Raw genomic sequence first — 21,769 nt, forward strand, 5'->3', positions numbered from 1 at the left:
GAATTTTTTTTTTGTGGAGGTGGTGGTGGTGGTTGGGAATGGGGTGGCAGACCAAAAAAAAAAAAAGAACAAACAAATAAACAAAGAGAGAAAAAGTAACAAGCAAGTTATGATCCAGTACACAGAACTGAGTTCATCTCTATAATAACAATAGATCTTTACTTTTTTTTAATAATATATTTTTTTTTTGTAAACATGTGGCCTTTCGGTAGAATAATAATGCTAAATAAAAGAACTATACCATTGTTCACAGTCACTTCTTTTACCATAAAAGTTTCAAATGGTTTTCCACACCATCTTTTCTTTTTTTTTTTTTCATTTTTATTTTTTATTTAACCCCCTGTATTTGCTTATAACCAAGTCTATACAGTGTGAGGGGGCCTTGCTCACATTTACAAAAAAATATATAAAGATGGAAAAAAAAAACAAAAACAAACAACGAAAATAGCCACCAGGGGTGTAGCTCCTGCTTCTGATAAGCATTTTTATCACAGTAGTGCTGTAATTTGCAATTCAACATCACCGAGTTTTCCGTTTCTTCACTGCTCTTCCTTTATTAACTGGAAAGTTTTTCCCATCTGCTTCAGAAACATTTTGATGATCCAATTCCATCATTGCTTCCTGAATAGCAGCTTCTAAATGAGAGTTCATTTTCCTCCCTCTGAGATACAGGTGGGGAGAATGGAGGCAAAAGAGGATGAGAGAAAGAGAGAGGGAAGAGGGAGAAAGAAAAAAGAAGAAAAAAACATGTCAGTAAACATTTATTATTCAAGAATTAGAAAAACAAATGTAAAAAAAACAATTTATACTATTTAAGCAGAAAATTAAGAGACAGGAACACAAGATCAAAGAGGAAATTTCAAGGACACATTCCACCCATCTCTAGTATTACTGCTCAATGCAGAAGAGGTTTTGCTAGCCATTGCTATTGTGGTGAGCAACAAATCATATTAGATGCTATATTTTGGGGATTTCCTCACCCAAATAGAAGACAAAGACCACTCAACAATCAATACATTAATGTTACTGGCACAGATGTACAGAATGGAATTGAAGCTAATGAGTGGCAGCGATTTCTGGTGCAGCATTGTGTGCAGTAAGATGGTGATGATGTTTGTGTACACACACACACACACACACAAAGAAGCAGAAAAATGTATTTAGCAATTCTATCAACACTGCCAGACTCTTCATCTACAACTAATAAATTTCTGTGTTTTTTAACACCATATGTCCATAAGAGATGCTTTCTTGAGACAGATTCTGCAGTTTCTAGGCTTTCAGCAGTATATCTGTGTTAAGTACGCTATACAGAATGCTATTTTGGACTAATACTGCTTCCATTGCTAATAACAAATTTTCACCCAACCTGTTGGCTAATAGCAATACCAATGATATGCTAATAACTACTTTTCTATATCAGTAGATGCTAAATTTATCTTAGCATGTGGTTTTTCTTGGATGCTTGCTATTGATGATGCTCAATAAAGCAGAAATACATATTTATCTATTCCAACACTTCTGCTGGATATTTTATGCTTGCTACTGATATATTTCTGTGCTTTTTAATGCTGTACATCTATACAGAATGTTTTCTTGAGATGAATACCTCACTTTCCAGGCTTTCAACAGTGTACCTGCATTAAGTATGTAATATAGAATGCTGTTTTGAACTAATAATGCTTCTATCACTAATAACACACACACACACACACATACAGAAACAGATAGAAGTAAGCAACTGTCCCCTCTTACTACCACACTTTAATCAATGATGGATAAAGAAAGAAACATGTAAAATGTGTACAAGGTGGACATGGATTACAGGATAATGTACACATTCATTGTAATAATAATAATAATAATGACAATAATAATAATAATAATAATAATAATAATAATAAAAATTTTTTCTACTATAGGCACAGGGCCTGAAATTTTGGGGGGAGGGAGCCAATCAAGTAGATCGACCCCAGTATGCAACTGGTTCTCAATTTATCGAACCCAAAAGGCTGAAAGGAAAAGTCAACCTTAGTGGAATTTGAACTCAGAACATAGCGGCAGACGAAATACTGCTGAGTATTTTGCTCGGCGAACTAACGATTCTGCCAGCTCACCGCCATAATAATAATAATGATACTATATTGTCGAAATGTAACTGTATTATTAGTTTTACAGTTTTGGTGCCAGCAGTGTGTATGTGTGTGTGTGTGTATGTGTATACACACACACACACTCAATCCCTGCAATTGCCCTGAGCAGGTTCTACTTCCATAATATTTCCGAAAAGCAGGTTTCTTTTCTTTCTTTTATTCTATTTTATGTATGTCTCTTGACAAAAAAGTACCTATTTATTTATCATTCATATATATATATATACATGTATATCAATGCAGTTTATAGTGCACCTGAGCGCTTTATACAATAACCTCACTACTACTACGACTGCTGCTATTATTATTATTATTATATCAGTCTGATGTGAAAATATACTCTCTTAATCTTACTACACATTGTATTAATGAGTGATGATGATGACTGCCATCCCTATCTCATCACTGACACCACTCCCCTCAACACCAGTTATCTTATGAGACCTTAATCTCACTTATATAGCTTCTCTCTCTCTCTCTCTCTCTCTCTCTCTCTCTCTCTCTCTCTCACACACACACACACAGATAAATTGGATGCATTGTCTATTCATGCTTACATGGAAATATTAAATTATTGCTGCTGCTGCTGATGGTGATGATGATGATGATGACGACAACAACAAAAAATGAGGTTAATTGGTCAATCCAATTTTTTTCCAGCACAGAGGGAGGGGAGATGCATGCGAGGGGAATGGAAGTTTAAATGTTAATAACAACAACAACAATGCTAATGATGATGATGATGACGATGTAGATATTGCTGATGCTGACGATGATCTTGGTGGTGATGATGATGATGATGATGATGACAGAGTAGAGACAAAATGGCTGATTGGATAAACAATTGGAATATTGGACCCTAAGTACATACACCACTGGGTTTTGTGGATTAAATAATATTCATGGTAATAGTGATGATGATGCTGATGATGATAATGGTGGTGGTTATGATGATGTTGATGATGATGATGGCGGTAGTAATAATGATGGAGATGATGGATGGTGGTGGTGGTGGTGGTGGTGATGATGATGATGATGATGATGATGATGATGATGATGATGATGATGATGATGATGATGATGATGGGTTTGATGAGTGGTAGTGATGGTGGTGGTAACAGTACTGATGACAATGGGACTGAGGCTAGTTCCCCTCCGAGGCACAAGTCCAGGCAAGGTTGTTTATGCAAGACCAGTAGTTGCCCGTGCATAACAGCCCCCCCCCCATCTCCATGTCACAGATGTTATCCAAGAGAAAGGCAAAAAGGCCGATACAGCTTGTGACACCAGTGATGTCACAACTTGTTACAGTCGAGTGAAGTGAAGCAACATGAAGTAGAGTGTCTTGCTCAAGAATACAACACACAGCCTTGTCTGGGAATTGAACTCACAACCTCACGATTGTAAGCCCACCACTCTAACCACTGACCCATCATATGCCTTCACTTGTGTATGTGTGTGTGTGTGTGTGGTGTGTGTTTGTTTGTTCCCCCGCCAACACTTGACAAACTGGCATTGGTGTGCTTATGTCCCCATAACTTAGTGGTTCAGCAAAAAGACAATGATAAAATAAATACCAGGCTTAAAAGAATAATGACTGGGGTTGTTTTATTCGACTAAAATTCTTCAAGGTGGTACCCCAGCATGACCGCAGTCTAATGACTGAAACCAGTAAAAGATTAAAGACGAAAGATAAAAATACATACTTTCTATATTTTTTCCGTGCACGGTGATGTGCTTCTAAACCTTCTGACAAAGTCTTCAGTTTTTCTGGTTCAACCTGAGTAAAAGTATGATCACCAAACCATTCCACCCAAAGCTGAAAAATATAACATGATAAATTAATTAATAAAGACATTGCTTAACTAATTAATTAATCAAAGGATTAGTAAACGAATAATTAATTATTTCTGCTGTAGGCCTGAAGCCTGAAATAATAAATAAATAAATAGATAAATAGATAGATAAATAGGCGCAGGTGCAGGAGTGGCTGTGTGGTAAGTAGCTTGCTTACCAACCACATGGTTCCGGGTTCATTCCCACTGTGTGGCACCTTGGGCAAGTGTCTTCTTCTATAGCCTCGGGCCGACCAAAGCCTTGTGAGTGGATTTGGAAGACGGAAACTGAAAGAAGCTCGTCGTATATATGTATATATATATATATGTGTATGTGTGTGTGTGTGTGTGTGTTTGTTTGTGTGTCTGTGTTTGTCCCTCCAACTTCGCTTGACAACCGAGGCTGGTGTGTTTACGTCCCCGTAACTTAGCGGTTTGGCAAAAGAGACCGATAGAATAAGTACTAGTCTTCCAAAGAATAAGCTCTGGGGTCGATTTGCTCGACTAAAGGTGGTGCTCCAGCATGGCCACAGTCAAATGACTGAAACAAGTAAAAGAGTAAAAGAGTAAGAGTAAATAATAATAATAATAATAATAATAGTTTCAAATTTTGCCGCAAGGACAGTAATTTTTTGGGGGAAGGAATGAGTCAATTACATTGATCCTGATATTCATCTGGTAGTTACTTCATTGACCCTGAAAGAATGCGAAGCAAAGTCGACCTCGTCGGAATTTGAACTCAGAACGTAGCGACAAGTGAAATACCACTAAACATTTCCTCCAGCATGCTAATGATTCTGCCAGCTCACCACCTTAATAACAATAATCATAATAATCCTTTCTGTTACAGGCACAAGACCTGAAATTTTAGGGGAGGGGGATTAGCTGATTACGTCGACCCCCAAAATTTCACTGGTGAAAAGCAAAGCTGACCTTGGCAGAATCCGAACTCAGAATGTAAAGACGGAACAAATACAACTAAATATTTTGTCCAGCACACTAACAGCTTAGCTTGCTACCTTAATAATAATAATAATAATAATAATAATGATAATGATAATAATGATGATGATAATAATGATGATGATGATAATGAGAATAATAATAATAATAATAATAATAATAATAATGATAATAATAATGATAATAATAATAATGATGATGATAATAATAATTATGATAATAATAATAATTATGATAATAATAATAATAATAATAATAATAATAATAATGATAATAATCATCATCATCATCGTTTAACGTCTGTTTTCCATGCTGGCATGGGTTGGACAGTTTGATTGGGGACTGGCAAGCCAGGAGGCCGCACAAGTCTCCAATCTGATCTGGCAGTGTTTCTACAGCTGGATGCTCTTCCTAATGCCAACCACTCCTAGAGTGTTGCGGGCGCTTTTTACATGTCAGGCAGCACTGGCATTGGCCATGTTCGGATGGTGCTTTTTACATGCCAATGACGTGGGAGCCAGTCAGGCAGCACTGGCAACAATCCATGCATGAATGGTGTTTATTGTGTGCCACCAGCATGGGAGCAAGTCAGGCGGAACTGGCATCAGCCACAACTACAATTTCCATTTGATTGTGATTTGATTTGATTTTGATTTTGACTTACTTGACTCAATAGGTCTCAATAATAATAATAATCCTTTCTATTATAGGCACAAGGTCTGAAATATTGGGGAGGTGGATAGTCACTTACACTGACCCCCAGTGTTTCACTGGTACTTAATTCATCAACCCTGAAAGGATGAAAGGCAAATTTGACCTTGGCGGAATTTGAACTCAGAATGTAAAGACGGATGAAATGCCATGAAGCATTTGATAGGAGTGCTAACTAGTCTACCAACTCACTGCCTTAATAATAATAATAATAATAATAATAATAATAATAATAATAATAATAATAATAATAGCAAGCAATTCATCGTTAGTCGTAAGACTTGGGAAGCTAAATAGTGATAGCTAATATACATACAAATATATGTATGTACATACTTAAGTATGTGTGTGCATGTATATATACATATATATATACACACACACACATATATATATATATATATATATATATCGTTTAATCGTTTAACGTCCGCTTTCCATGCTATATATATATATATGCACAACAGAAATGATTGTGATGTACATAGAAAACTGAAGTGAGTTGTGCAGTAAATGACAAGGTCAAAATGTATTAAAATTTTGCTAGTTGACAAGCATTGAATAGAATGAATGGTTGGAGAAATCATTAATATTAGCTGTCACAGGCTCTAATGTTACAACTGCTTCTATTTGAATGCGTGTATTAATGAACAGTCAGCAGTGTGTTGGCCGGAAATAGCCAAAGACCAGATCAATAGTTTTCTTCAGTCTAGCTACCATGGAGCAGTTTAGCTGTTGGCAGAAATTTACTACATTGGTTAAGAACGGTGAAGACATGAGAATTCAATTTGGGCGTGACAATTGGAAAAAATCCAGACTGAATTTTTTTTTTTTCCTGTTTTATTTTGCCTTGTTTTTTTTTTATTTTTGCTTTTTAAATTGCATGCAAAAAAAAAAAGAACGAATTTAAAGAGAATCCAAATAAAATGAAAAAACACAAGGAGGGGGAAAGTAAAAAAGCTAAAAGAAACCACCTAAAATAGTTGTAAAATTTTCAAAATGCAAAGAAAAAAATATGTGGTAAGTTGACTTGGGAGAAAGCAGAAACCTTGTCGGAAAGGAAAAAAAAAAAGAATATTGGAACTAGGGAATTAAAGTTGAAACAAGAAGAAAGGAAAGAAAGAATTTTAACCAAAACATAACAGACATTAAAATAACACTCCTGAAATCATTATAGCAGCTAAATTTGAAGAATTCTAGAGAAAACAAGGCAGTGAAAGACTATGGAATAGTATGTTTCATTTGTCTAACAATGTGTGCACGTGGTGGTGGTGGTGGTGGTGGTGGTGGTTGATGTCTGAAGTGAAAACCAATTGACTGTGATGCAGAGAACATCAATACAGCTAACAGAGAATTAAGAAATGGTTAACTATGTGACATGTTATTTAATCAAGCAGCTGGGTTGTTATTATTATTATTATTATTATTATTACAAAAGTGAATCACAATCTCCCCCACCCCCACCCTCAAAGCCTTACAGGCCTCCTTCCATCCCTACCTCTGTCACTCCTCAGTCAAAATATATCACATTAATAAATAATGAGTTAAAAACAAGTTAATGTCAAAATGGCCTCCATGTAATTTCTGCTATGACACAGTCACTATGTTATGACACACTGACATTGTGGACGTGTGCATACATATACATACATTTATATATATATATATATATATATATATATATATATATATACATGCATACATATACACACACATTTATATATATATTGTGGCACTCTGTTGGTTACGACGTCGAGGGTTCCAGTTGATCCGATAAACAGAACAGCCTGCTCATGAAATTAACGTGCAAGTGGCTGAGCACTCCACAGACACGTGTACCCTTAACGTAGTTCTTGGGGAGATTCAGCATGACACAGAGTGTGACAAGGCTGGCCCTTCGAAATACAGGTAGGTACAACAGAAACAGGAAGAAAGGGTGAGAGTATGTTGTGGTGAAAGAGTACAGCTGGGTTCGCCACCGCTCCCTCCTGGAGCCTCGTGGAGCTTTAGGCGTTTGTTTCAGAATGAAATGTTGGCTGAGTATAGAATGGTAATAAGAAAAAGAAATGATAAAGGAATAAAGGATTATCCCATGAACTTCATTAGTTTACAGCTGTATCTGCTACCAGGTGCAGTGGGCTCAGAGTTGTTACTAAGTGCAATGGGCTCTGCTACAAGGTGTAATGGGTTCATGAGTACCTGAATAACACCTTTTCTTATAGCAGAAACAGGTGTAAGTTAATGAAGTTCATAAGATAATCATTTATTCGTTTGTCATCTCTTTTTCTTACATATATATATATATAAAGCATGGTCAGAAAAAAAAAAAACTGAGTGACTCACCTTACCAGCTTCAGGTTTCTGATTTCCCTTCACCTCACTAATGTTAATGAGTTTACCAGGCCACGACGGAAAGCCTCTGATCTGACCCCATACCAAATCTCCAGTGTTGAAAATTCTTGGATATGTTGGCATCATAGGCTCTTCCATAGAATCCTCATCATCTAAGAAATGATAGACAGAGTGATACTAATAGTTTTGTCATTTCAATAAGAGAGAGAGAGAGACACACATGCACACACTCACAGAGTGAGAAACATATAAACAGAGAGGTATGGAGTTGATAGACATTGACATTATTATTTTTATCATTTCAATAAGAAAGAGTGAGAGAGAGGGAGAGAAAGACTGTATACATGAGAGAGGCGGGGGAGAGAAAGGACTGTATGCATGAGAGAGAGAGTCAGACAGACAGACAGACAGAAAGGTAAAGAAATTAAAGACAGACTCTTAATACCCCCAAAGAGATTTTGATAGTTTTTGTTTAGTCCCAAGTTTTCTCTGAGCAAACTCATGATTAAAGCTGTTCTTGCCATGACCACCCTGTCTTTTGTTTACAGACACATTGATATCCAACATGCACTTTCCCATCATTATTTTAAGACAAGCATGGCTGTGTGGTTAAGAAGCTTGCTTCCCGACCATGTGGTCTTGGGTTCAGTCCCACTGCAAAGCACCTCGAGCAAATGTCTTCTACTATAGCTCTGGGCTAACCTGAGCCTAGTGAGCAGACTTGGTAGATGGAAACTAAAAGAAGCCTGTCATGTGTGTGTGCATATGCATGCATTTGCCCTTTACTATACTTCTCGACAACTGGTGTTTGTGTGTTTATGTTCCTTAACTTAGTGGTGTGGCAAAGAGATTGATAGAATAAGTACCAGGCTTTAAAGTAATAAAATAAGGGCAATTCATTTGACTAAAACTTCAAGGCAGTGCCCCAGTATGGACGCAGTCTAATGACTGAAACAAGTAAAAAAAAAAAAGAGATAATAGCTGTTTGTAAACAAAAAGTCCCCAGTTGTCCAAATGATGCCATTTAATTGCAACATTTCACTGAGTTGTTTGAAGTACAAGGGAAATATTTCCTTAGTTGGAAAGAAGTTTGGGGTTGGCAACAGAAACAGCGTGTAGGTATCAAGAAATCTGCTTTGACTAAGTTTCATCTGACCCATGCAAGCATTGAAAAGTAGGCATTAAAACAATGATAAGTATCCAAGTGATTAAGTGTGTGTTTGTTACTGTCTCCTGGTCTTGACATTGCATGGTCATTTCCTTTCTGAATTTTCCTTGAAAACATGTCTGGTGACAGGGAAATATCATCTTGCATGGACACAAATGGGGGTTGGTGACAAGAAGGGTCTCTCTCTAACCATAGAAAACCTGCATTAATGAATTCTGTTTGACTCGTGCAAGTATGGAAAGGTGGACATTAACATGATGGTGATGATTATGATGATGATGATGATAATGAAGGAGGATATAATACAGCATAAAAAAAAAACAGGGAAAAAAAACAAAACAGAAATTAAAAAAAAAATAGTAGGGTATTAGTTTAACACGAAGAAAATAAGATGAAAATGCTTTTAACATTTTGGACACAAAGGAAATGAAAGAGAAGAAGGAAATATGGAAAAAGAAGAATGATAAAGAAAAAAAAAGGGAAAGAATAGAAAGGGAAAATGGATAGACAAAAGAAATCAAGAAGCGGAAAAGCCACAAGTTGCCAAAGTCAGAACCATCTTGGAGAGTGAGGTTAGTAGTTGAAGAGTGAAAACAAGGGAGATAAATTGGAAAATATCAGTGTTAATAGAGTGCATGTGTACAAGCAAGTATGATGTGTGTGTAACATTCTTTATCTATTGCTTGTCTGGGTTCCCTTATTTTGTGATGCATTGGTGTGTGTCTGTGTGTGTCTGTGTGTATGCATTTGTGAGTATGGATGTGGCAATTAAAAGTTAAAAGAGGATGATGATAGAGATGATGATGATGATAAAAAAATATGCAGTGGATTAGCAGAGTCATTAGAGCATTGGATAAAATGCCTTTCTGTATCTGTTTCAGTTCATTATATTCTAGTTTCAAATCCTGCAGAGGTCAACTCAAGTACTGGGTAGGGGGGGGGGGATCTAATAGACTAACCTCCTCCCCCAACTTTCTGGTCTTGTGCCTATGTTATTAAAGGTAGACCATTAGTAGAAATGTGAGCATTGGACAAAATAGCTTGTGAGGTCTTTTTTTTTTTTATATTGTCCATAGAACATCTTATTTTAACAACCTTCAAAGAAAGACAAACAAAAGGAGGGTTAAATTTCAGTTCTGAACATAAAGGGATAATAACTAAATACACAAACAAAGCATTCTCTCCAACAATAACAGGAACAATATAACAATTATAGAAATAATAATAATAATAATAATAATAATAATAATAATAATAATAATAATTCTTTCTGCTGTAGGCACAAAGCCTGAAATTTTGCAGGAGGGGGAGGTACTTTATTTAAACAGGTACTTTATTTTATCAAACTTGAAAAGATAAACAGCAAAGTTGACTTGGTGAAATTTGAACTTAGAACATAAAGAGAACGAAGAAATGTCTCTGAGCCTTTTTTGTCTGACGAGTCAGCAATAATTTGGAAGTATCAGCACTCAACTACCAGCATGGCTGAAAAAGATTGGTGCAAGTGTGAAGGTAGAACACCTACAAAAATCAGTATTGCTTGGAACTGCAAAAATTCTTCGCAGGGTCCTTGAAGCATGACCATTAAATAAGTGTCGCCTTAGTCTGCTGGCTGTGGACAGCTGACACTTTCCATCATACCCAGTAAAATAAGCTGAGAGTTTTCATATAATAATAATAATAATAATAATAATAATAATAATAATAATAATAATAATGATAATAATAATAATACTTTCTACTATAAGCACAAGGGCTGAAATTTTGGGGGTGGGGATTAGTTAATTATATTGACTCCAGTGCTTAACTGGCTCTTATTTTATTGACAACAAAAGGATGAAAAGCAAAGCCAATCTCGGTGGAATTTGAACTCAGAATGTAAAGACAGACAAAATGCTGCTAAGAATTTTGTCTGGCATGCTAACAATTCTGCCAGCCTGCCATAATAATAATAATAATAATAATACGCAAAACACTTTCAATACAGTAACCATAAGAGCACCACAGCACATACCCAAGGCACACAGAGCTGCGCTCGGTAGTGAAGTGAAAGCACATTATAAAAATAAAACTACTGAACAATAATAATAATAATAGGAACAAATAGGGGTTGCAATAAGGGTGGAGCACTTGCAGAAAACAGCACTGCTTGAATATTCTGGATGGTGCTTGAAAACTAAGGGGTGTTACCTTAGTTCACTGGTAGTGAATAGTTGGCACCGTAATACATCTCCAGCGTTAGAAGCTGTGCAAAGACAATAAATAATAATAATAATAATAATCCTTTCTACTGAAGGCACAAGACCTGAAATTTTGGAGGAGGGGACTAATTGATTACATTGACCCCAATACTCAACTGGTACTTATTTTATCGACCCTGAAAGGTTGAAAGGCAAAATCCACCGCAGTGGAATTTGTATTCAGAACAACAAAGACAAATGCAATGCCGATAAACAATTTACCCAACATGCTAATAATTCTGCCAACTTGGGGCCAGTCAATTTTATCGACCCCAGTGCTCAGCTGGAGCTTATTTCATCAACATTGAAAGGATGAAAGGCAAAGATGACCTCAGCAGAATTTGAATTCAGAACATAAAGATGGATGAAATGCCGCTAAGCATTTTAACTGGCATGCTAATGATTCTGGCAGCTCACTACCTTAATAATAATAATAACAATAACAATAACAACAACGACTATGATAATAATAATAAAGTCTTACCATCAAATATGTGATTTCTACAGTGTTCTCTAAGCCGTTTCATTCCTCGGCGAACTATAGTATCTGTTTGATGAGTTGCTAAATTGGGTTTTGTTGTTGAGAAAAACTCATTGATGGCTTTCTGTTTGTAGTTGTCAGCAGCAACAGCAGCAGTTAACACTTTGTTTTCAGTTTCCAAAGAACATGAAATCTGATTTTCTGGTGGAGACTTAACTACTGCATCGTTAGAACTGCTGACTTTATCAAAACAAAAGTCATCGATGGTTTTTTCATCATCCAATTTAGATTTCTGTAAACAATTCTCTGACTCTTGGTTATTGTTAAGAGTTGAAGAATTGTTGTAAGAATTCAATTTGTTAAGCGGAGGTTCATCTGAGCTTTGAGTTGCAGCCTGGCTATTTTCAGGGGAACGGTTAGAAAGAGAATCTTCTGAATAACTGCAGGTTGTTTGGTCATCCTCCTCTTCTGTTGAGGAAAAATTCTTCATAAATACATGAGAGGGGCCATTTTTTATTAAATCATCCAAATTTTTATTTTCATTGGATTCTTGGCAGTCTGTAGGTACAAACCTGATTTCGCTGTTGGCGATTTGGTCAGATATTTCAATGTTCTTAGATTGCACACCATGATGTGGAGTTTGTTTTTTGTCTGACATTTCAACAACAGCACCATCCACTGCAGAAGATTGTAACAAGGTTATTTGAGAAGGTTCCTGCATCTGACTAACACAGTTATTAGTTCCACTTTCAGAAATATGATTGCTCCAAGAGCAGAGGGTAGAAGAGAGCACTTGCATATCTGATGAATGTTTAGTGGATTGATAGCTATTATCATAGGGCAAAGAAACAGGAGATGGAGACTTGCTTCCCCTCTCCTGTATACTAACAGGGAAACTTCTATCAAGGCCACATGATAAAGATGCTTCAGAAAGTGAAGAGCTGGGTGTTGGCGCATCTTCTGAGATGTCATTTGGAACTGATGCTGTATCAGTCAGCTCTTTTTGATGAGCCATGGACGGCTTTAATGTTGTGGATAATTCGTTTCTGTGTCCTCCCGAGACATCTATACTGCTATAATCTGGAGTAACAGCATCTAAAGAATCTTCTACTTTCCTCAAACATACCAATTTACCAGCACCATTGGTATCAACAGTTTCTTGCAAACAGGGGCTAACTAAAGAGCAAACCTCTTCAAAGTTATCTGATGTGTCAGAGTTGGTAAGTGTGTCAGCTGTTGCTTTATCCAAGTAGAAAGTGGATTCCCCCTGTATAGTTTGGTTCAACTGACTCATGTGAAGCAGCTGCTGTTGTAGGTGAACGGCTTGAAGTGGCACCGACATATTGGTGTTTCCTAAACCCCCCCAGTTTGCTGATAAACTATATATATTGCTGCTGTTCTCAAAACTGTTGCCATGATTAGGACTTAATAGTGTCGGTAGGTCCATGGCAGGGTTTAAGAATGGAGTTGCTGAGAAATTGATTTTATTGTACTCAGCAGGTATTCCTGTACCGAGGATTTGTAACAAAGGCATCTGCATGTTGGGGACAACAACAAATTGAGCTGTTGAAAACTGAGATAAGTTGTTTGCAACAGTTGGACTTGTTTTATCTACAGTTGGTGTTCTGTTGCAATTGGATAATTTTGTGTGGATGGGGCAGTTGGTTGCACAAGAAAGTGCACTGTCTGAGTAGGCCTTCTGTGGTGCAGATTTATTTTGTATAGGAGAAACAGGGTCAGCAATGCACGCGGACTGGCACATGTTAGAAGAATTCTCTTTGATGTTTGAAACAATGCAAGCTGTTGTACTAGTTGGCACCTGTGGACTTGTCAATAGTTTCTGGGGCTGGCTACTGGAATCTGGGGTCAGATTGTCAGAGAGCTGGGAATGAAGCATTCCTATTTGTTGATGACTGGAGCCATTTACAGGCAGAGGACTGGCTATCAGAAGTGGGTTGGCACCAGATTGGTTACCTAAGGTTCCAACAACTTGCATTATGGGAGAATGGTTTAGAGATGTTTGTGAGATACCAACAGCAGGAATCAGATGAGTTAGGGTGTTGGTTACAGCTGATACCATAGGTAAGGACATAGGTGGCATCGGTGCATTCATAGCAACAAAAGGAAATTGATTGTTCATGAGATTAACTCCGAGGTTTGTCAATTGGGGATTGATGCACTGAGCCATATTTGGTAAGACGTTATTATCTAAACTAGATAACAATTTCTCAGGCAGGTCTTCTATTGCTACTTTGGTGAAATTAGGACTGTTTTCTTTTGAACAATTTTTATTTCTTTGTTGGCATTCTCCTTGCTTCACTGTGGTGTTATCTGATGTTGGCAATGGCACAGTCTGTGCAGTGCTGTCCTTACGATTGCTGGTCACTGTTGGTATTGTTACTTTGTGATTTGGAGATGAAAGCATCGTCTGAAATGTACCAGTAAAAGTACCAGGGGATGGTGCAGCAGATGTAGATGTTGACTGACCAATCACACTTGAGATGGAGTTCTGCTGCAAATTGGTCAAGGCAGCTGCAGCAGCAGTGAGATTGTGTGAAAGTCCAGTGCCACCGGTAATTCCATTATTAGCAGACGTTCCAGCCTGTTGAAACAATAAGGGTGTATTCTGTCCAGGAGTAAGGCCAAAACAAGTTCCTATTGCACAGGGCAGTTTTGAGGCAGAAGTTGTTGAAATGCTGGATGGCATAGTGTAATTAGTAGATGTAGGAGAAAGGTTGACATTTAATTGCAAGGGCTGATTAATCTGAGGTGATCCTATAATCTGCTGCCCCAAAAGTACATTGATGGATGGAGCAGGAGGTCGTGATAGCTGGGCCCGTGCAGCAGCTGATAAAAGATTACTTGCAGGGAATTCCCCGCTGTGATTTAGAATTTGTTGTAAGCAGTTAGGTGATATACTTGATGTAGAATTGATGTTTGGACTGATTGTAAATTGTGCTAATGTTTGACAAGTGCTATTTGTTGGGTTTGCAGCAGTTGTTGGTACTGATGCTGATGTTGTTGTTGTTGCTTTAGACAGAATGTTTGGGCGCGTTCTTGACTTGTGTACATGTTTTAACTTTTTGTTAGCATTTTGTGTTGTTGTTGCTGCACTCACATGATTCTGATGAGATGAACTAGATTTCCCAGAGCCAGAACTGATTTTTGATTTCGAAGGACTTTTAGTGGTTGCAGATGACATGGCTAAAGAACTGTCAGTTCCTGGCACTGAACTCGATGTAGAACATGCATTAATCACTGCACCAGAGGAGTTCAGCAAAGAAGCATTTAACAACGAGTTGTTTTTAACAGTGTCAGGAGATTTAGTAAGAATTTCAGATTTTTCATTTGAATTAGGTGAAGATAGAGATACTTTTTCCCTTGGTGATAATACTTTTGGATGATCAGCAGAAGGTGAAGAAGATGATTTGGAAGTTTTTTGTAGAACGGCTTTACATGAACTGGTTGATGAATTCTGAGGAAGTGAAGAAGAGTTGAAAACAGAAGTAGGAGATTGTTGCTCAGTGTGAACCCATATGTTACCGTTTGGTTCTTTCCAGTTAGTTATTCCTTGTTTATGTGGTGATCCCAGAACTTCCTGAGCAGGCTCTACCAACTGTTCCGTTCTTGCAGATGAAGCAATAGAGCCATTTACGATTTCAGTCTGTTGAGCAAGGTAGCCAACAGGATTGTCGATAAATGAAGCCGGTATATATTTGCTAGGAGGACTTGCTTGAGAAAGCAGTTTGTGTTTTTTGTTACATGTGCCCTTATGTTCTGATATACTATTGTATTTTCTCTTTTCTCTTTTAGAACGCATTCTTTTTACCTTACCGTTCTTAACAGTTTCTGATGCTACCGTGTCACTAACTGGAGAATACAACTGACTCAAGATATTGCCTGTATAAATACCATCTTGCAAAGAATTTTGTGTTATTAAAGGGGATGCAAACTTTTGGTTTCCAATTGTCTGCATGTGGAATAGCATGGAATTGGTCTGATTGAGCTGAGGATAGAAGCCAGCAGGAGTGGTGAGAACTGTATTTCCAGACAGTTGGAAGTTGAGAGCAGCAGCAGCAGCGGCGGCAGCTGCTCCAGCTTGGTTCTGATATGGAGTAAAAGCAGGATGTCCAGCAGTTAGAGGTGTAAGAGGAGATGGTTGTAGAAACAGTTGGTTCTTAAACTGATCAGATGGAAAGACAGTTTGGATAGTGAGGGGACTGGGCTGAATGCCTAATGCAGCAAATGCTGACTGACTTTGAAGATTAAGAACTGGACTTTGAATGTTATTTGGATGCGTATGATCTGGACTAAAGTCTAATTTACTTGAACCATGGCAGTTGAGAGAACCTACTTCATCAGTTTGATCGACTGACATAAACAGTTTTTTACATGTCTCTTTTAGTGCATCAGTCTGTAACAGAGGCTGTTGCTCACTACCGTTCTGTTGTTCACTAGTGTTCTGTTGTAACGTAATAAAAACAGGAGATTTAATGATGTCAGCTGGAGGTGAAGTTGGCTGAGCAGTTTCAGAATTGTGATTAGAAGGTGGTTGTTGTGGAGTTGATGACTGAGAAGTAATATTGTTAACACCAGCAGTTTTATTAGCTAATACAGTTGAGTTTAAAGACGATGCCAGTTTAAGTTGGTCTCGTTCAGCTAAGAGTTGAGACACTAATATTCCATCATATGGACTGGGGTGACTTTTACTCTTTGATCTCTTGCGAGGTTTGGTATCTGGAATGAAATAAAAATTACATTAATATCAAGAAGAAGAACATAGAAAAAAAAAGAGACAATGAACAATATCAATAACAATTGCCGCTGAAACTTTTGTCCTCTAAATCAGTGGATCCACAACCATTTTTTGAACCATGGATTGGTTTCACACAAGAACTTTTTTGCATAGACTGGGGTGTTACATGTGTAACAAAACACTACATTTATAATACATATATATAAAACTGGCACTTTGTCGGTTACGACGATAAGGGTTCCAGTTGATCCGACCAATGGAACAGCCTGTTCGTGAAATTGATGTGCAAGTGTTTGAAAAAGACACTACAGACATGTGTATCCTTAAAGTAGCTCTTAGAGAGATTCAGTGTGACACAGAATGTAATAAGGCCGTACAACAACTCGTTTTTGTCAGTTGAGTGAATTGCAGGAATGTGAAATAAAGTATCTTGCTCAAAGACACAACATGCCATTGGGAATCAAACTCATGACTTCACAATTATGAACTGAAAACACTAACTACTAAGCCATGTGCCTTCACAATATACACACACACACACACACAAACACACATAGTCTTTTATTTTTTTTTCTTTAATTTGTTTCAGACATTTTGACTGCGGCCATGCTGTGGCACTGCTTTTAGTCGAACAAATTGACCCTAGGACTTATTTTTGTAAGCCTAGTACTTATTCTATCGGTTGTAAACACACCAGCATTGGTTCCAAGCAATGGTGTGGGGACAAACATGAACACATAAACATACACACACACACACACACACACACACACACACACATATATATATATATATATATATATGATGGGCTTCCTTCAGTTTCCATCCACCAAATCCACTCACAAGTCTTTGATCAGCTCGAGGCCATAGTGGAAGACACTTGCCCATGGTGCCATGCAGTAGGACTGAACCTGGAACCATGTGGTTTGTAAGCAAGTTACTTACCACACAGCCACTCCTGCACCTATATATATATATATATATATTTACAAGTATAAAACATATATAATTCAAAAACATCTTGCAGTCTGTGAGAGTCAATAAAATAGCAAGTTATTCTTTCGGTAAGGCCTGGTACCAAATGATCGACAGCCTGATAGTGATCTGTAGCCCAGTGATTAACGATTCCTGATCAAGATGAAAGACTGATTAAAAAAATAGGTGCACTGAGAAAAGGGGAGACAAATGTTAAAAATTTCTTTTCAAGCCAAGCCTGGTCATTGGAGTTTAGCAAGAGAAAGTAAAAGTCTATTATGTTTACATTGACATAGTTTTTAATGCAATTTTACTCTGCTTTATAGAAATCTACAAGAACAACAACAATACTTTTTCAGCTAAAGAGAGTTAATTAAAAGAAAAATTATCGTGATTCAACTTTAATCACAAGTAAACAAACAACCAGTAAAAGATGAGATGCAAAAAAATGAAAAAGAAAAACTCTCAGTTTTATATGTGTGTGTGTTGTGTTGTGTTTGTAATACTAAATATTTTTGAGGATGTGTAGTACTTGTGATGCGAGGACACACAGACGAAACAAAAGAAGTAATATCACTCAAGTAGTCAGGTATTTTGAACAGCACTTGCATACATGTGACGTTCGTAATGCTTAATAAAAGAATAAATAAAAAATTATGCAAAAGCAATTCTTGGTTTTTTTTTTTAATATAGGAATAAAGACTGCATTAAAATATTCTCAATAACTTGTGCAATTGAACAGACCTCTTAAAACATTTTTACATTAGCAAACAAGCAGTAACTGTGTATTATAAATATTTTACTGTCGTCATCACCATCCTTATGCCCTCATAATTGCTATCACTACTATGACCACCACCATCACCACCACCACCACCAACATTATCATTATAGTTGACTTTATAAAGCCAATTTTAATTCCACTAACAACATTACCATTATTCCATTAGAATAGTTGAGTAGTTAAAGTTGTGGACCATTGCTTCAATGTTTTATTAACTTTTATTAACTCAGGCATTCAAAATTGTTTTGTACACCTCCATTCTTCTTTTCTTCACCAAGGAGACACCTTAACACAACCAGCTCCAAGCAATTACAGCCAAAAGAACTGACTTCACAGTCGAATGCTGGTTGCTGCAGCAACTTCAAACAAAATGTCTAAAATTGCACAGCTAATCAACTCATGATGTAAACATGATTCAACTTCTGTAAAAAATATTTCCAATAACCTTCTTCCTATTTGAAGACTTGAGTATGTTCTGGAACTGAAGATGATTTTTGTCTATTTAATTGTTTTACCTGTGTGTGTGTGTGTGTGTGTGTGACAACTATAATGTTGAACAGTCTACTGTACAGTAAACATTACTCATAAGCCATGACCAGATCAAGTGCTAAAATCCAATAGCAATGGAATGGAGCTCCTATGTCTGGATTGGTGTTGTTACTGCATGCACCAGTAATTTGAATTGCATCTCCCAAAAAAGGGCCACTTGGTGGATTAGCATGGAGTCACTCACAAACGTGTTAACATCTGGCACACAGATGTGCCACCTCCTAACCCTGATCACAGTCACTCACAAACATGTAGCACATCTGATGCACAGATGTGCTACATGTCTCCTCTCATTGCTCTTTCTACCACTACTTCAGTGGCCTCTGCTCCCTGCAACTAGCTGGTTGGCTGATCTTGCATCCCCATTCCCTGACTCATTCAACTATCAGCCATAGTGTGTTTACATCCTAATGCAGTCCCACACAACAATCAAGATATCCAAAATTTCCTCTCCTGAATGTCAACCACTTCTACATTCCTCTCTGCTCAAGGTCTTTTTTCCTGTAATTCTGTAATTGTTTTCCAATAAGAATATGAACCACACTGACCTCAATTGTCTTGGAAAGTAAGCAAAGACTATAAACACAGTCCTTTCTTCTACACTAAACTATTAAAAAAGAAAGAAAGAAAAAAGGCTGCAATGGACAGGGACTGTAAACATGAGTTCAAGAATTGCCTTCAGCAGGAAACCTAGAACCTAGCTTTTCAAACTAACTACTCCTGTAGTTTACTGTGTCAGCTTATGTTACACCTTTACAGCTAGGTAGACTGAGCTAAGAGTAGAATACATTTCTTTTGTCCTAGAACACTGTACAGTGTCAATAATAAAACACAAACCATAAATACTTCAGTTGGTAGATGCCAATAAGAAAAATATTTCTGAGACTTCAAAGGGCTTTTTAAGAGTTGCTGATAAGTATTGGTCTTAAGGCATTGAAAAGACAACGAGAGATAAATCTTTTATCATGGGTAACTTTTCTTGACAGATAGACGAATCGAGCTTAGTATACAACAAATGTCCTGCCCAGAAACACAACCGAAATTCCAGTCAAATGTCTATTGAAAAAACAATACAATAAAAGTGAGTGAGTGTGTGTTTTAAACAGTATGATCTGACCTTAATGTCACTTTCTAAGACTCAACACACAATTTCAAATCAGAATTTTTCACAAGTACGTACAACAAAGGTATTTGTTTTCCTTTCCACAAAAATACTTTGAAGTTAATAACCAAGGAATGTAAACAATGCTGTAACTACTGTAACCCAAATAATCTTAAATGGAGATTAATATACAACAGGACCATTACAAGATTCAGTTGACAGGGTTATAATGCTGTTGACTTAAGGTTTGACAATTTCATATCCTTTAACTGCTTGCTCTTGCTCTGTGGCCCATTCAACTCTTTCCAATTCAGTTTATTACTGTTTTAATGTCCGCTTTTTCATACCAGCATGGATTGGATGGAAACTGAGGCAGATTTTCTATGGTCGGATGCCTTTCCTGTTGCCAACCCTCACTTGTTACCAAGTAAAGTAATATTTCCTCATGAAAACCAGACATGTTTTCATGGCATATTGGAAATGGCTGACACTGCTCACATGGCAGTGATATTTGCTTACAACTATTACACAATGTTGAGGCAGTAACACACACGGGCACACACACAGAGTAGGATGTGTGTGTGTGTGTGTGTGTGTGTGTGTGTTTGTTTGTGTATCTATGTGTGTGTCTTTGTGTTTATGTTTGGTGTTTGTCTACACCACCACCACCACCACCACCACTGCTTGGCAACTGGTGTTGGTGTGTTTATGCTCCCATAACTTACTGGTTCAGCCAAAGAGACTTATAGAATAAGTTCCAGGCGTAAAAAAAATAAGTACAGGGGTCGATTCATTTGATTAAAAATCTAAGACAGTGCTCCAGCATGGCAAGAGTCTAAGAACTGAAACAAGTAAAAGAATAAAAGAATGGTAGATTCTCTATACAAATGGTAGAGGTTATCATGGAGTAGAACTGTTTCATATACCAGCCATGACATGCAAATATAATCAGAAAAAGAATCTAGTGTGCTGTCGGGATCAAACCAAACACCACAAGGTAAAGTTATGAACCACAGACATGTCTAGGTGTCTTACCTAGGTGTATAAATATAAGAATATTTGTATACTCCTTTGTACATATGTCAATATGTATAGCCATTTTTACATTTTATATATATTTATGTATACACACACATGCCTATATACACAAATACATAGTGCACCTGAGCTCTGTATACAATACATTTATCATCATATAATATAATATAATATATATTAGATATATATATATATATATATATATATACACATACATATACATACACACTGCATAGACATATACATTAAATATACATACACACAGACACATATGCACACACACAGATACACACTACAGAGGAGAATACATGTATTTTATGTGTATACATTTAGGTAGATACAAACCTTACAGATGAATACATAGGCCAATAACACAAACACACAGCAAGACTAAAGTGAGTTAAGCAAGTGAGATGTTGAGCAGATGAAAACTAAAGTTTACAGACAAGACATAAATCAAAAGCAACATAACTCATTCACTTCCCTCTTTTTCTCTCACCACACATATATACATATATATATACAGAGAGAGGTGGAGTGAAGGGAGAGATACACACATATTCACACATGTACACACACACACTCATATATATATACATATATATATACAGAGAGAGGTGGAGTGAAGGGAGAGATACACACATATTCACACATGTACACAC

At 37.0% G+C, this 21,769-nt stretch overlaps 1 protein-coding gene across 5 annotated transcripts in view; it reads right to left on the reverse strand.

The window, feature by feature from the left end:
- Positions 1–107: 107 nt before the first annotated feature.
- The window catches only part of LOC106869579 (mucin-3A), a 381,249-nt gene continuing 359,587 nt past the window's right edge, over positions 108–21,769 (reverse strand). For all 5 annotated transcript variants that reach the window (XM_052974105.1, XM_052974104.1, XM_052974103.1 and 2 more), the window contains exons 4-7: positions 11,907–16,640; positions 8,006–8,166; positions 3,860–3,972; positions 108–661 (exon numbers count right to left, since the gene is read on the reverse strand). In XM_052974105.1, the coding sequence (XP_052830065.1) occupies positions 520–661; positions 3,860–3,972; positions 8,006–8,166; positions 11,907–16,640 (5,150 nt within the window). In that variant the 3' untranslated portion in view covers positions 108–519. The remainder of the gene's footprint in view (positions 662–3,859; positions 3,973–8,005; positions 8,167–11,906; positions 16,641–21,769) is intronic.

This window comes from Octopus bimaculoides, chromosome 17, assembly GCF_001194135.2.
Source record: "Octopus bimaculoides isolate UCB-OBI-ISO-001 chromosome 17, ASM119413v2, whole genome shotgun sequence".
NCBI classification, from domain to species: Eukaryota; Metazoa; Mollusca; class Cephalopoda; order Octopoda; family Octopodidae; genus Octopus; species Octopus bimaculoides.